The sequence below is a fragment of the Protopterus annectens genome, chromosome 5.part1 (assembly GCF_019279795.1).
Source record: "Protopterus annectens isolate FY-2018-M chromosome 5.part1, PAN1.0, whole genome shotgun sequence".
NCBI classification, from domain to species: Eukaryota; Metazoa; Chordata; order Ceratodontiformes; family Protopteridae; genus Protopterus; species Protopterus annectens.
In genome coordinates this window covers 436,468,254-436,486,143 of record NC_056736.1, presented here as the reverse complement: position 1 = coordinate 436,486,143, position 17,890 = coordinate 436,468,254, and the positions used below count along the sequence as shown (strand labels likewise).

Sequence of the window (17,890 nt, the reverse complement as noted above, 5' to 3'; positions counted from 1 at the left end):
TGTGAGTCTGAACACAGTTGTCATTATGACTTAGTTCTTCGACTTTCCATGCACAAGATATAAAGTTCGGTCCTGACCTCTGGCCAATGCATGTATGGAGTTTGCAGGTTCTACAGGTGCCTGTGGGGTTCTTCCCATCCCCCAAAAACATGCTGAGTGTTTCCACCTCAAAACTCACACAAGAAGACTCTAGATGGTGCCTATCAGTGGAAGCGTTGTATAGACCAACCACTTTGGGCATTAGCCATGGTGCGCAGTATCCTGTAGATAGAACACTAATCACAGGCTGCACGCCATGTCAGGGCTAGTCACTCTGTGGTGTAAAAAAAAATTGGCTGTAGATGATTTGGTCATTTAGTTGATAGCATAGCTGAATTATTGCAATACTGCATCACTTAAGATAAAACATCAGCTTTGATGGTCAAAACATATCACTGTAGCTGTATTATAATACACATTGATGTACCAAACTGTAGTTAAGATAGATGATTTTTTTGTCATGAAGGGATGTTTTAAAGACTGCTACTGCAATATTTTTCATATTGTATAAGTAGCTACATTAGTTTAGTAGACCCGTTTTTGGTGTATGGTGATGCAAGATGTGTGACCCATTTAACTTTCTTGTGCTTCTGTTGGCTCCAACACTTAAGAGGAATGAAGCCCTGACTGCAACCCAGACAGTTTGAGTAGCAATCCCAATATGCAAGGGTTTGGCAAGAGAAGGGAGAGGAATGAAAGGGCTTTGCCTGCTCACTTTTCTCAGGAAGGTGAGATGGGTGACATGCTGGAGAGGTGTCCAGTTGCTGCTGTGTACCTGTAGTAATACTGGATAACATGGATAGCAGTGTACAGCAGGCCGTATGTGGGTTGGGCTGCAGAGGAGGCAGTGTGTATCCATGGAGGTAGGCATAACATTGTAGTGCTCCATGGCATGTCCCTGGAGGGTGAGGTCCTAGATAAGCACATCAGCACTGAGGTGGAGATGTTGGACTCACAGTGTCAACATGCACCTACACAAGAAGTGAGCTTGGAGTCAGCACAGGCAGCCTGCAGACCTTATCCTGCAGTAAGATGGTCCCTCCCTGGATAGCTAGACCCTCATCCCTGACAAAGAAAAGGGAAAAAAGGACTGATAGGTTTCTGATAGTCCTCTGATGGCAGATTTAAAAAAATAAATAAACTGCACCCCAATGCCCTGTATTGCATGTGGGTGTGGGTGTGTCATTTTCTTGTCTGTTTTGTAGCAGCAGCATTATTAATTTCTATTTAGTTAAATAGGTTGCCCAGAAGCATTTCTCATTAGTAACCTTGTGATGCTGGATAACCCTGTAAATAGTGCAGCACATATCTCTCACATCTTTGATTGATAACTGAGAACTGTGATTTTAGGCAATGAATAGTAACATATATTTTTGCATTTTTTTTCTTTTAGGATACCCCCAAGCCAGCAGCTATCCTATTCAAATGGCTCCCCTGCCTGACCCAAGGCAGGCAGCTGCAACTAATAAGGTGGTGGACTATCTGGAAAATGAAGTGAAAAACTTAAACATCCATCAGTTGCACCAAACCTCAGCTCCATTTAATGGCAGCCACCATCCCAGTATGCTGTCTTCCCTTAATGATGTTGAGGTGCGAGAGGTTGAGAGGAGAGTCATCCACCTGCCTCCTATTATTGAGAGGGTATCAAACTCTGCCAGAAATAGTGGCTCATCAAGACAGAGGAACAACTACCCTGGTCAGCGGGAACCATCAGACAATGAGTTTAACAGGAGGAACCAGAGGCCCAGATCATTAGAGAGTTCGCATTCCAGGAGAGACAACTCAAGAGGGCCTTTCCAGGACAGAAGATGGGGTGAGAGAGAAGTGGCATCCAGACGAGACACTTATGAAGGCAGACCAGTAAGCCCAAGAAGGCACCATCCCTCTCAACAACGAAGTTATAGTGATGAATCAGATTATGAAGACAGAAGAGGTTATTCAGGTTACAGACAGAGAAGAAGACATTCTGAGGAGGATCATTTCCAAGACAGACAGACAGATCGCCGGAGGCATTCACCTGAACGATGGTACAATAGGAGGGAAAGAGGGCGTTCTCCTCCAGCCCAAAGAGACTCTTGGAGTTCTGATGATGAATATGACCGTCGGCAAAGCCCTAAAGCACGTCAGTATGACCAAGTTAAAGATTCTTTCTTAGAAAAACCTCCTAGCTATCATTCAATCGAAGTACATCCAGGACAGAGTGATGCACGGCGGACAGTTAATGACAGGCAGTCTGTAAGTTATTTTTTTTCCTAAATGCATTATTGTGGTCACAACCCAAAAAGTAATGAGTGCACAATTTTTACCATTTTGTCATGTTTGTAGGTCAATATTTCAACATTCTAAGTGTTAAAATTTTCTTTTGTGTCTGAGCTAGAAATTTCATGAATGTATGGGAAGAGCATACTTTTCAGCTTGTTATGAAAGGTAATGAAAGCCAAGGCAAAGTGTTGCAAAGTGTGAATTTTTTTTAAGATTGCTTGCTTTTATCATATGTGTGAATTTTTTTTAAGATTGCTTGCTTTTATCATATGTTGACTAATGTTTGCCTTACATGTTGGTGGCTGTAAAAATGACAAGGTGGATGATTCAATCTTGCTTTGTGTAGCCTTCTGCAGTGGATGAAATATCTGGGAGATTTCTCTTCAGTGTATTGTCATGCAGGTCATTAAAAAACTGAAATCACCACACTTGCAGGTTTGTTTCCCATTTGACCAGTTACCATATTTCTAGATGAATACACCTACTATTTCCCAGTTATTTCTTGCTGCTTGTACATTTTTTAAAAACAATTTTTATTAAACTCATTGTCAGAATATACAAATATTTCCATGAAGATCAACAACCTTTTTTTTAAAGTTAAAAAAAAATTCTTCTTGCATATAGAACAAAAACCACAAAACTATATACAAAGATGTTCATCATGTAAAAACATATTGATGTTACAGTAGGATTAATAAATATAATCTGTTTACAGAATTTAATACATTGTTTCCAATAGATCATATATGATGTTCCATGAGTTATATAAAGTAGTATTCCTAGAGGATCTAGCTTTAATAGTCAACATTTCTAAATTACGTTTCAAGGAGGAGATTTTTAAATTCCTGAAATGTGGGTGATATTAGATTTCCAGTTCGTTGTGATTGTTTTCCTGGCAGTAGGTAATATAGACCAAACCAAAGGGTATTTATTTTCCCTTATACAATCTGGAACTGGCGTATTAAATAAGACAAGCAATTTAGAGATAGTAAAATTATCAGTAAAGATTGTTTGCAAGAAATTGTTAATTTCATCCCAGAATTTTCTTAAATATGAGCAATTGTAGAACATATGAGACCACTCTGCATTCATTTCATTGTTACATCTCCAGCATGTTACATTCTTCTTACTAATTTTACTTATATGGGGTGAGAAATGATCTATATAAAAATCTCCAAGTGAATAATCTCCACTTTAATGATGATGTGGACATACTTGCTGATTGAAGTATATTCAATTTGTCTTTCTCAGAGGGAAGATTATTATTAATTGAAGAAAAATATTTCCAGTAGTTATGTCAACGTGTATCTAAATTGCGCTGTAAATGCATGGCAACTTACTTTTAACAGGAGATGTATGCTGAACCGATAAAATCATATAATGCATTAGTTTAGGGATTGATTTTCTTGTTGTAGGAGACATAGGATCCAGTTTATTCAATGCATACTGCCTAGCTTCTTGTAGCTGCAGCCATGAAAAGCTATCAAATTTGTACTCTTCCATAAGTAAACTATTAGATATTAACTCATTATTTATCATCATTTGATGCCAAAATATTAAATGTTTTTGTTGAAAAGAAGACATTTTTGCATAATCTGAAGAAAAAATGGCTGTATGTGTAAGCAATGGGAAAAAGCTAGTTCTTGTATATGTTATATTTGATTATATAATTTTTGAAAGATTTTGAGTAAAATTATATATTTGGATTTAAAAGTAAGGGTAGAAAAATCAGAAAAATAATCTTTTAACCTCCAAATAAAAGAATTACTGATTGGATTTAGCTTATATGAGCTATTTATATCTTTCAAATCCTGTGGTAATATGTCTAGGATCTCTTTCCACTTAGTGTATTCCATATCAATGAGATGAGAGATTGTGTTAAACACTGACGGAATTGAATACATTTCTAGATTTGGGAAAGCTATACCACCATTGCCCCAATTATTCATATATGTAAGTGCAATCCTTGGTTTATTTGAATACCTTAAAATTTTTGAATCATTGAATTAAATTTTTTGATTATTTGGTAAGGAGGAGGTATAGATATAGATTGAATTATATATAAAATTTTAGGGAGAAGAATCATGTTTATGATTAAAAGTTTATCGTCCATAGAAAAGGGAATTTTGCTCCATTTGTTTATTAAATTTTGTATAAGTAGTAAACTTGTATTGTAGCTTATTTGGATAGTATCTTTAATATTGTTAGTAATAACTATTCCTAGGTATATGATTTGTTGAGATTGAGCTATATATTCATCAAGTGTGTTGTATTTTTTGATCCTTTTAAAATAATTTGTGTTTTATTATTATTAAAGGTAAGACCAGAATTTTGTTGGAAATGTTCCATATTTTTAAAAAAGTTTTTGTATAGATTCACTGTTACCCCCCCCCCCCCCAAGAGTGATCAATATGTCGTCTGTAAACATTTGTATTTTAGATGAAATACTAGAGGTTAATTTGTATCCTTCAATATCTCTGTCATCTCTTATTAAATTTGCTCATGGCTCCATAATTAATGTAAACAATAAAGGGGATAGGGGACATCCTTGCTTGGTACCATTTATTACTGGTATATTTTGAGAAATAATGGTACCAATTTTAATATAAGCTTAACTACCGTTATATAGCTGAGTAATAAGATTTATAAAATTATTGGAGAAATTTAATTCCTTTAATAAAATGAACAGATATTCCCAAGTTATTGAGTCAAAAGCACATTTTATATTTAGGCTGACTAGGGTTAAGTTTTTATTGAAATTTTTCACCAAGTCAATCAAGGTTAATACTCTTTTAATGTTGTCATATGAAGTTCTATTAACTATAAAACCCGTTTGGTCATCATCCACTAAATTAGGTAAAAATAATTTAAGGCTATCTGCATACATGGACATACACATTTTGTAATCAGTGTTTAATAGGGAGATGCTGCCTGTACATTTTTGATTACATATCATGCATACTTTGGAAACTTCACTTGCTCGTGATACAAGGCTACCACAGGTGCAGACTTTATTCTGTGAAACTTAATCAGAATATGATGAGTGCTGGTTTTACCAGCCTTTTAACATAGTGATGCATCAACATCAGGGTTAGGTTTTAGTGGATGACACATGACCAAGTTGTGCACCATGTGTAGGAAGTATTGTATTTATCCAAGGATTCCAAATGGCAGAATAAAAGGATCACTAACAGGCCCAAGAGAATATGACTGGTTCATGATTTGACTCCATTCAGCATATCATTGGAAGTAATGAAGTGAGGTTGCAGGTTGGTAAATTACCATTGCTTATCAATATTTGTATGTAAAGATTTTCCAACAGTCTTCTAACCGTTAACTTCTTGGAGAAGAAGTTTGACTTTAGCTGTTTAGCTCGTTCTGACCTCGGCAATTGAGACTTGTGATGGAAAACTGTGGGTGATGACCATTTGTAAAAGTTATAGAATTTATATTGTGTAGCCCAGTTCATTCAAGCTGGGACAGATTCCTTTTAGAATGACATGAGATTTGAATAGGGAAAATGTTGGGACCATCATGATTTGTGTTAAGGAAACAGGTAAAAATTAGAAAAAGTTGAAGTTTGCTGAAGGCTTTTTGATCATAAACAACATCTAGGTGTATTATAGGGAGGAACAGGTAACTATGTGATAAGTAAAACACTGGAGGGTTGGGTTTCCTTTAAAGGAAAATTGCAGGTTAAGAAAAAAATGTCCTCATCTCAGAGTGCATAGTGATCCCATCATCTCCACAAGTAATTAAAAGTATGACTTCCCTTTTGCTTCCGTTATATGGCATTACTATGCTATTCAGCCTTCTTAGTTCACATGCTATATTTGCATGAAATCTCCCTTTATTTTTTTCAGGAATTTGTATTTTTTATTGCAATATGAAATTCACAACAATTGAGTTAATCATGAAAATAAATAGAAACAATAATCAGATAACACAAACTGTAAAGCTAATATAAACCAACAAGATAGGATTGTGCCAGGAAATAAGTGAAATATATCTTGCATACAGTAAAATTGTCTGTAATTGCTTGGTTCATGAGAGTAAGACATAAGAGTCGGTGTCACTTATGACCCCTACCAAAGTGTATATAGTGGGACATTTTATTTCTAAAAAGAGTCTAGGTGCTGAAGGTGGGTTCACTTTTAATTACGTAAGCTACATATATATGTGACTGTGTGACCTGAATTAGGTTAACAGAATAATCTTTAGGCAATCACAAAGAGTAAGGTATCCTGCTGTAGCTTTAAGATGGGCAGAGCCATGCCACTACCAAAGTTTTGAGGAATGTTATGTCGATCTTAATTTTATTTAGGAGTTTGTTTCACAGCTCTTTCATCTTATTTAAGCCACTATAATTTTGTCTCAGGAAAACTACTCAGCAAGATGTTAGCAGCCATGCTTTTTTTTCTCATCCCACTGGAACCACAAAAAACATGTACTGGATAACACAGCATGAAAAGTGTGCTATGTGGTGGAAGTATTTTCCTGGAACACCAGCTAGACAACTCTGGTACTTTGGGGCGTTAGTTACAGTTCACTTGTGTAGTGGAGAGGAAATGTGATAACTGTGGAATGACAAGTGAAAGTGAATTGGTGAAGAGTCACTATGTAACTGATTCATAGCCTTATTAAAACAATTTAATTTGATGTTTATAACTGGAAAAAAGGAAGTCTTACATCTGTGTGTTACAAAGAGTACAAACCAATGTCTCTGACGCATAGTTTACTGACAAACTCCCCAGAGATTTTGAATAACAGTAATTCTGAATATTTCCATTCTAAATGAAATTGCAGGACATGCCATGTGAGAGGGAAGTTTAAAAATATATGGGGGAGTGGAGTATATTTTGGCAATATAAAATCTTTACCGTACAGCTTTATCACATGTTGTGGGCATCCCCATGAAAACATTTTGGAGAAGGACAAGTTCAAAGGTGTGTGCGTGTGCGTGTGTGTGTTTTACTGTACTGATAGTAGCATGTTGCTGAAGATCAAGATCAGTTAAAGTATGTTTTGTTTTTCTTCAGTTTTTGAGCATAATAGTCCTTTAGCCCAAGATCAAGTCAGGGTACAGTCTGGTATGAGTTGGGGTTCCCACACACAAGTTTTGGAAGTACAACATACTTATTGTCCCTCTCAGATGGACTTGTATGTCATTTTAAAAGAAATCATATTGGTGTAGCTTATTGGGAACTTCAGAAATCTCTAAAACAGATCATTCTTTTGGTAGTCATTATCAGCAATATGGTAGTGTGAGCAAACTAGTTATAATTTTTGAAGGGTGGTTATGTCTAACATTGGTTTTAACAAATGAGTGCATTTCCTAAGTTTATGCCATCATCCTTTGTACTTTGTAGAGACAGTTTTGCTTTCTTTTTGGATTGTCATAAGCAGCTTTGTGCTTATATCTCAAGAATAAAGACATCAGGAAATCATATCAGTTTTGCCACATTTGATGCTCCAGAGTAGTTAGGGGATCTCATTGGGCCGCTCCCCATTGCAGTCTGGGTAAGCCATTGTCTTGGATTTTGTCAGTGTGTTGCTAACCACTCCATTCAGTTTTCTTCTATGGCTGATTCTACCAGTGGTGCTGCTATATTTGTAGCCTTTTATGGGGTTGTCAGCATAAGATATCTATGAAGCAGTGGCTTTTCATCCATCTGTACTTCATTAAATGTTGTACATTGGGCAGCCATTCTGAAGGAAGAGAAGGTTGTGTTGCATCAGTTACTCGAGTCATGTAATAGGGGTCTCCATCCCGTCCTGGCTGCAGAGCTTGCAGATGTTTTTGTACTTTTTGCCACTGCTGTTTGCCAATCATCAAACCCCTCCATAGCCATCTTTCCCCATCAATGGGGTGAGAGTTGTCCAAGAGGGGCCATCATTTGGACAGCCTTGGGGTGTGGTGGCGCCAGGTTTTGTCCTCTTAGTTCTCTTGTCTGTAACACACATGCACAGTGGGGTGTAGGGAGGGATGTGAACATTCCCTCACTTCTGCAAGGGGCTTTCTCTCTTTGCCTCCTTGAAGCATGAGAGGTGATCTTCCTGATCTCCATCAGGAAGTTAACACTACCCAGATATCCCTAAGTGCATGTATCCCCTCCTTCCCCTCTGGGGGAGGTGAGCAGGCTTTGCCCCTTCACTCTTCCCCCTCTCTGCTTGGCTCTTCCAGATCCAGGATTGCAGCTTGAAATAGACATTTAGATTGTAATCAGGAAGCCATCCTCTTCTACATCGAGCCAGGTTTAAGCTGGTTGTCTTTGAAATATGTAACAGAACAGATTGCTGTGTTAGTACAATTTCTGGTTTGTATAGTTATATTTTTCTTATTTTTTGATTGTTTTACTGTAGCCATTTCCTTTAAAGACCTTTTATTTGAGTTTTTAAAGCTGTAGTCTGTTTTCAGGGTAACAAGGAATCAAGGTTCAAGGTTTTCTTTGAGACAGCTGCCAAAGTAATCTGCTTTTTAATAGGTTTGGCTTTCTCCACCTCTCACATTTTTTTATGTTACATTCTTGTATTTTTAAGAAGATTGCCTCTGGGGTGATGGTCTTATGTTAATTTCAAAGGCCTGTTCCACTCCAAGTTTATTCATTCCTACTAATTGTCAATCTGATGATATATTGTGATGGCCCACTCATCAAATTTGCATTACTCTACCATTTTTGCCTTTAAGCTGACTAGTTGCATATCCCATTCGCCACTTATTTAACCCTTTTCTTCTTGTTTGCTTTTAAAATCCTGATTTAGCACCAGCATGTAGAACTGCTCCACAAAAAAACTGTTAACAGACTAAATGGAACATACGAAACATATTAGATACAAACTCATTTAGTACAAAATGTACTAGGTTTTAAATAGGAAGGATCTTGCATTAGATTTGGTATACAGTCATTGCATGAGGAAATTTTCAAAGCTTGTTCCCCAAGGACAAGTACTGAACAGGAAATTATCTATCCTGTAGTATATTTTAACCTATTCAAATTTCATAACAGAAAATAACTTGAAATCAGAGCTGAAGATGGCATTGCTAAATGCAAGAAGTCTTCACAATAAAGTGTCTGATTTTGAGCCTTTTCTCTGCATGTAAAGTGTTAATACACATAGAATTACTGAAACATGGTTAAAAGAGTGCATGCATAGCACAGATTCCAGAGTATAACTCCCTTCATTTCTGTTAAGTGAGATATAAGTGATAGTGCTTCAAAATTTGATATGAAGTTGCTTGGCCCTCACCGATTTCCTGTCTAAACACGTGGATGTAAAAATAATTGAAATTACAGTCCTTATAAAGGATTTTAACTCCCCAAACTCTGATTAGATAAACTACTCAGCATAAAATAGTCTAAATAATAATTGACTGTTAATTATACATTTGAAAGAAGTACTGTAAAACTTAACTAGGGGAAGCATTAATTTAAATATTATACAAACAAATCTGTTACATTTGCGTTCCCAGTCCACTGTTACACCCTCTGTAGTCAGAGGACAACAATGGGATTCTGTTATTAAATGCTTAACTTCTCTGTCCTTTTTCTCCCTAGTTATTGATCCTGCTATGAATAAACAACAACAAATCATTTAAAATATTTTTTAATTGACTGTTTCTCTCCACTAGAACAGTACCGTACTGTACTGTGGTAGTTTCACTTTCAAAAAAACTTTTATCCCGCCCTGAAAAAGTCTCCAATTCATTGATATCATCAGGACCACTGAATACAAGTAGTTTTCTGGCCAATTCCCTCCCCAAACTGACATCACCATGACCGTCCTAAAATCCTACCCATGCTGTGATGTCACATCTCCCCGGTCCTTCCCCTACCCATACAGAAAGTAAAGGCTAGAACAAGGAAACAGTACATGAGTCAAGTCTCTTGCTGTGAGCTGTCAATCACAGCAGGTTTGTTTGTTTCTTTCGGCTTTTTCCTGGTTAGGGGTCGCCACAGCGGAACTCCGGTCCGCTAATGATTGGTAGAAGATTTTTACGTGCCGAGTTACCAGCCCTGACGCACAACCTTCAATGAAGGTACGCCCCTTCACGCATGTCTCCACACAGAAGGTGCTAGACAATCACAGCAGGTAACAGCTCAAATTGCCCTTAGCACTTTGACAGCTAGGGAAGTTAGGTGTGAAGGGGGGGGTGGAGATGAGTCAAAGTAGTACAATTCATGCTTCACAAAATACTGCAATTTAGCCATTCTAAAAAGAAGCAGCAGTAAAAAGAACTTTGAAAGTCTGTTCTGTGGCATTTGCACTGTTTGTGTTTTAAGTAGTCATTGAACAGCATGAAATGTTACTTAAAACTGACTGACTGAAAGACAGCTGTGTATGCATGTAAAATCAGTGCAGTGACAGGAGCTTTAGGAAGAAAGAGACCTGCATGATGTAACTTTTTACAGACTAGCACTGCATTATGGGATAACTAGATGCAGACTAAGTAATCAGAATTACTTCAAGATGCCAGACCCCATGTGGCCAGGCTCAGAAATTACATATAAAAATATTTAAAAACCTGCAAATATTCCCAGAGTGATGTTAAAATGTAGGAAACACCAAACCATGATGAAATAAACATGTTTTTTGAGTCTGTGGGTGCGGTTCTCCTTTAACTCAGATCATGATGCCATCATCTTTAACCTAAGAGTAGAGTCAGACTTGGTCATAAATAAAGCATCCTTCCTAGACTTTACCAGAGGAAACTTTGGTGGAGTGTTTACAAAAACGGGCTGGCATATTGTCTTTAGACTCCAGGTAAATCTGCTCAGGATTAATTTACCAAGTTCTGTGATATTAACTTCTGATTCATAAATGCATAATAGTAAGACGTAAATGTTCTGGCAAATACAAAAAACGCTGGTTGGACTCTCAAAATTAGTAAAATGTACAAAACAAACCCAGTACAGCTTAGTTTTCAAAAAATAACATAATTGTAAACACAAGTGATGATTATATAAATATCAGAAAAGCTGCATAATTATCAAATCTTTTATTTCTAACTACAGACAGCTTGATCTCAAGATCTGAAAGTAGAAAAAAATGTATTTTTTAATTATACCAGACAATTGAAAGTTGAATAGTGTGAATATAAAATGTTATCAATAAACAATAAATGGATCAGTTAGCCACAGGATATAGCAGATGTATTTGCAGACTGTTCGTACAACCTTCACAGTAAGCAGACATCTGTCGGACTGCTACAGGCACAAATAGATGCATCCCTATCGAATTAAAAATCTGTTGAGAAGAGGTCCATCTCTGGAAACAAGTAGGATGATCAGCTGCAAGTAGTAGGACTGTTGACCTAGTAAAGTCTTCCTAGGCTAGCAGTAACCCTTTCTCTTCCTATATTTCATGGCAGTTCTGCCACTGTCCAGTTCTTCATTGTCATTTTAATAATCAGTCATGAAATGACTCGAGGCTTATCTGTTCCTCTCAGGCTGTGAAAGAATTTGAAGTCTTTGTAAAATTTTCTCCAGCTTGAACGCCACAGAAATAGTTCTGGTAGTTGTATAGAAATATAGAAAATGTCTGCATGGGTTACTGCACTTAGGCTTTTCCTGTGCTGTAAATAAAAATAAATAAAAAAATGGAGTAAAAGAACTATAGTGGGACAGTTGTTCAATGCTCACCTTAAAAGTAGATGACAGACTTATTTCCTGTGTTTATTTTTCCTCTCTTGCCTCTCTGTCAGCATTACTTCTTTATTTCACAGTTTGTCCTTCTCTCCTGTTATGTACTGGTATGGGACTCTGAGTGAATGTCAACATGCCTGTGGTGTGCAGATGTGAGTGAATATGGATCTGTCTGTGGGTTGAGTACTGAGATAATGAATATAAACATGTCTGTGCTGTGAATGCTGTGGTACATGGCTATGCACATATCTGTGATGTGTGGGTACTAATGTGCACAAATGTGGACATAGCGTTGTGGGTTCAGAGGTGCATGAACATGCATGGGCATATTTGTGGCATGGATGTTAAAATACATGAATGTGAACATATCTGTGGTGTAGGTATTGAGGTGCATGATGTGAACATATCTTTAGTGTAGGTGCTGATGTGCATGAATGTGAGCATATCTGTGCAGAAGGTGCTGAGGTGGATGATATGTATGTGTCTGTGGTGTGAGTTCTGATATGCTTGAATGTGGACATCTGTGATGTGGATGCTGATGTGTAGGAATTGTGAACATGTTGTGGTGAAGGTGCTGAGATTGCATGAATGTGAACATATTTGTTGTTGTGGGTTTTGAGATGCATGAATGTGCATGGGAATATTTGTGGTGTGAATACTAAAGTGCCTGAATGTGAACATGTCTTTGTTGTAGGTATTGAGGTGCATGAACATGGACATATCTGGTGTGGGTACCGAGGTGTATGAATGTGGAGATTTCTGTGGAGTGGTTTGTGGTGAGGTGTATGACAGGAAAAATCTGTAAATTGGATGCTGAAGTGCATAAATATGGACATGTCCATGGTATGGATGTTCCTGTGCATGAATGCAGACATAAATGTGCTTTGGGTGCCAATATACATAAATGCATACCTGTTTGAGGTACGGATGCTGAGGTATATGACTTTAGATATGGCTGTGATGTGGATGGTGAGTTACATGCCTGTGGGTGCATTTGTGGTGTGGTTGCTGAAGTACATGGATCTGGACATGTCTGTGGTTTGGATATTGAGCTGTATGAATATTGACATATCTTTGGTATGGGTGATGATTATAGATGTTGCCTGTAGTGTAAACAATAAGGTACACAAATCTGGACATATGTGCTGTGGGTACTGAGTTGGATGAATGCAAACGTGTTTGTTTTGTGGGTGTTGAGGCACACGAATATGGATGGGTCTGTGTTGTGGGTCCTGATATGAAGTACAGCTTGTTGAGAGCCATCTGAAGATATAGAGGTATGACGTATTGATGGTTGTTAAAGACAGAGAAAACAGACTGTTAAAACTCTCTTGATTTTTGGTAGTGGGGTACACTGTCTTGGAATTTCCATAGTAGGGGTATATACTGTTTGAGGCTGATATTCACTTGGTTCTTTTTTATTATCCTGGCAAAGACAGCTTTGCTATTTTAATCCCGGGACTTTTAGTGGTAGAAGAGATTAACATTATGCTCACACTGTTGGAAAGGAAGGAACACGTAATGAGGTTTATATGTGAAATTTTTTTCAGGCCAGAATAAGCCACAGTTTTGAAGAAGAAAAAAATCTCTGCTGTCTGTAATGTATTATTTGTTTCCACCCTGTGGTCAGAGTTGTCATTTTGGGGAAAAACAGAGAAAACAATAATTCAGTGTTGAAGAGTAGAAGCAGGCTGAGTGAATACAGAAAAAAAGAATGAAGTGAGTAAGCTACAGCTGTGCTGAACTTTTCACACAAATGTACAAAATACTTTGTGGTGTTCTTTGAAAGAGAAAAGGCTATGTGTATTGGGATGTCATGAAAATGTAATGTTACTTTTTTCTTCTTGCACTCTTCTTGTGCATAACAAAGAATAACCACTAAACTGGAACCACACCAACGTATTTTAATTTAGCGCTTTCGTCTTGACAATGCAAAAGACTTCATCAGAATAAAACATAATGTGTCCACGTTAAATCCACAGACAAAGTCTAAAACACAATCAAAACTTTTTAACGTGGACATATTGTGGTGATGCGCTCTTCTGGTTCCTGTGTTCTTTTTTGCTGTTTGTTGAGCGTACTTCAGCGGAGATTTCTCCTTTCTTTGTTTTTAAAACATAATTTGAACAGCCACCTTATATACCATTCAAAAGCACCTGATTGGACAACTACAAACTTTAATTCCACATTTAAAGATGTAGTACAGTAAAACCCTGCATGAGATTATGTATACAAAAAGTTAAAAATACATAATATATAAACAAATATAAAAATGTTTTACTTTTCTGTATGGTTTTGTACAAAATACCATGCTAAAAATTAAGGAATGTGTTCAACTAGGGTTTCACTGTACTACATCTTTAAATGTGGAATGAAAGCTAAATTAAAATACGTTGGTGTGGTTCCAGTTTCAGGGTCTATATTATATTCTGGAAAGTCGACAGTATCGAAGCTAATATTGTCGACACGAGAATAACGAAAGCGCACAACATCGAGCATGTAAACGTAAATCTCCGTAAGGAGGGGAGATTTCTGTTTACTGCAATGTAGTGCGGTGTCAGCGTTGGTATATTTAAGTAGTGGGGGGTGCAGGGGGGCTTTACCCGTTAGGTTACTTTTTTTTTGTTTTGTTTTTATAAGTTCGATGTTTGAAGACATCGACAGTATGGTGTCGACCATATGGTTTTCGATATTTTCAACCGTCGATCTTATAATATAGACCCCAGTTTCGTGGTTGTTATTTATTTACTGGTTGGTGTGTTTCATTTGCACTCTTCTTGTGAAAGAAGAAAAGACTTATTGGGACTGATTCCAAAAGATTTGCCATCAGTACAATTAACCAAAGCAGATTCTGGCCGCTGGTGTAAGCCTTTCAATAGTTGGGCCTTACACAGAATGTAGGTCACTTGAGAGCAGGGTAGACTTACACTGAGAACATCTCTTTAGGAATCCGTCTCACTGTTTATACTATACTGACCAGCTAGATGGATTGAGAGGGAAAAATAGTCTGAAGTGGTTTTACATGTTTTATGGGTTTTGTGAGAAACTGGAGATGTTTTAACAGCTAAATTAATTGGACTGCTAGGAGTAAAGTATATTAAGATGCTTGAATGTTAGAAAAAAATTTGTACAAGTTTAATCTGAAGAATACAATTTGTCAGAAAACAAATATATGTTTCAAGAATCAGGAGATCCAGGGTAGGTTACTTATTGTTTTGTGCCAATTTAGGTAAAGTCAGCATGTGACTTTTTCATAGCTTACATTATAGATTGATAAAGGTTTCTTTAGGTGCTTATAACTGGAGAGGGGAGAGGAAAATAAGTGAGTGATGAAGATGTTAAAAGTAAATTATTAATTGTGAATAATAATGCATTTGTTCTGATTAGTAAAGGAACTTGTGGATATTTTTTTTAAGTGGAACACGAAGCTTGCCATAAAGTATAAAATGAATTACTTGCAGGCATTGCAGAATAGAAGATGCTGTAATTCTGCAAGAGGAGTCAATAGAAAAGAAGAATGAAAGAAAGAAAGAAGCATGAGTTAACTGAAGATTTGGACAGTAGGAAAATAGAAATTGAGGGTAGGGTATTAAAGGGGGTTGGAAGTGAGGGGTTAGAGCAAGAAGAGGATGAATAGGATCAAAAGAGAGGCAAGTGGAATGGCTTTGAGATTACATAGGGGGAAATTGAAGATAATATTGCAAGGTTACTTAGTGGAAAGACTAATAGCAGATGGTTTGTTTGGAGGATTTCTAAAACCTTTGAAGAAATAAAAAGGGATCTTTTTTGTTGGTGTGCGCCAGTTACTGCATAATGGAAGATAGGGAATATTAATATGTGTTTGGAATCAACTGCAAAGCAAAGCATGTTTTACATGAAGAAATAGTACAAAGGATTACTCAGATAAAATCACTTTAGCAGGTCTAGGAGACACTCTCTCTGATAACCTTCCTATAGGAGAAATAAAGGCACCTTGTTGAATTTTCAAATAGTTTATTCAGTTAAATAGGTAGAAGGAAGAGTGCTTTTGTTCTAATACATTACATTCAACAGGTTAGTTATCTAAAGGTAGTTACAGACAGTGGTGGGAGGGTCCAAGGGAGTTGACTGGAGGAAAATTTAGGGGATGGAAAAACAAGGAGCCACTCCCAAAGCTTAGAGGATAGTCCTTTGTTTGAATATTCCTGAAAGACCCATGGTTTACCAGCTCAGCACCCTGTGGAACTTCATTCTTAGTTAAAAGACTTTTATTTTTAACAAACAAAACATGACAACACAATTTCAGACCTGACTTTGAGATTTCTGGATTACCTCTGTTTTACATTTTATATGAAGCCAATACTATGTTTTACTGTAATTGCTACTCTTTTTGATCTGCATTTTTTATATAATATAATTGTGTGTTTTTTTATTCCTTTGCTTAGAAGTATTATATGATTATGTTGTCTGAAAATGCTACAACTCCCATCTTTTCATCTTTTCTTCCTTGCTTTCGTTTCTTTCCTAGGAAAGAGGCAGCTCCCGGAGTGGAAGAAGTGTGATGATTTAGACCTTTCATCAGAGTCAGCTTTGTGAACGTAGAAGGCTAAGTAACTGTGCAGTCACAGCTTCATTCTTCCAGCTGTGTGTAGCAGCAAACAGTTGCACCTTTATAGAGACTTCTCTTAGTCTGAAACACTGATTGTGCTAGAATCCGTGACTAAACTGGATTTTAGGAAGCTTGTATACTACCCACCAATTTCTATGAAAACATTTGCATGTTTTAGGAATTGACTTATGACTGGTTTTCTGCCAGTATCATACTGTTATGCATCTTACAGTACTGATGTGTGAATCTCTTGTAGTTTGTTTTGTACACTAATTGTTGCCAATTAATGGTAATAAATATTTTGTAAGAATGCCAGCAGCCAGAAATAAGAACATTGATTCCTATCAGGACTCAGGTCATCACACAAGTGGATGTCCAACATAGTGCATATTTTTTATTACATTTTCATTAAGACGCTTGAAAGCATGGAATTTGGTTGTAACTTGAACTATTTTTTTAACTGTAGATATGTTATTAAGCAAAATGGAGGTTACTTTAAAAATAAGGATTGGGTACAGCTTGAGATTATGGTTATAGCAGGTTTGTCTTATTTTAAAGATTTAAAAAAACATGACATATTATGTATATTTAACTGCAAGTACATAGATTATGAGTAACAAATATTGTCACATAGTTGGGATATTTTTATCCCTGTAACTCAAGGACAGTGTAGTGAACTTAACTGTAAGTTCAGGATGTAGGAAAGATAGTTAAAGATGTTAGTCCTGTTATTGCCCATATAGTCTGTTACTGTGGCAAAAGTTGTTTTTTTGTTGTTTAAGCAGTGTTTCATCGGGGTCTTCTTTTCTGTTACACAGGGACCATTTAAGGTAATATGTTACTGTTCAAAGCACACATGAAATTAAGAACAAAGCAGTGTATTAAAAGAAGTATAAATTAAAATATGAACTGAGGCACATTATGATTTACAAAGAAAACAACATTATGTGGAAAATCAGAGAAGTAAGCAAAACGTAAGCAATGTCTTTTGGCTTTTCCCGGTTAGGGGTCGTCACAGCAGATTGATTGGCAGTGGATTTTTACGGTGCTGATTTGCCAGCCCAATGCCCAGCCTTCACAGAAGGCATACCCACACGCACCTACCTGCATGTCTTTAAAGCTCACTCAGCCGCAGGGAGGACATGTAGACTCCTCACAGAAGGAACTCCAGCCGAGAATCAAACCAAAGAACCTCTTGCTGTGAGGCGACAATGCTACCCGTTGCACCACCGCAGCCATAGAAGTAAGTAAAATGTAAAAAGGATAAGTAAAAATATGTCCTTTTATATTATTTCCTATTATTATCTCATCAGTATCCTTGCTGATGTTCTGAAGTATATCAAAATGATTAGCTTTT

The 17,890-nt window shown here is 36.9% G+C and overlaps 1 protein-coding gene across 2 annotated transcripts in view; it reads left to right on the top strand.

Annotated features, from left to right (window-relative positions):
- Window positions 1-17,616, top strand: part of ILDR1 (immunoglobulin like domain containing receptor 1) — an 821,920-nt gene extending 804,304 nt beyond the window's left edge. The window contains exons 6-7 of one of the 2 annotated variants that reach the window (XM_044073087.1): window positions 1,433-2,274; window positions 16,453-17,616. In XM_044073087.1, the coding sequence (XP_043929022.1) occupies window positions 1,433-2,274; window positions 16,453-16,494 (884 nt within the window). In that variant the 3' untranslated portion in view covers window positions 16,495-17,616. The remainder of the gene's footprint in view (window positions 1-1,432; window positions 2,275-16,452) is intronic. The other variant, XM_044073086.1, reaches the window with a different exon arrangement.
- The last annotated feature ends 274 nt before the right edge of the window (window positions 17,617-17,890 follow it).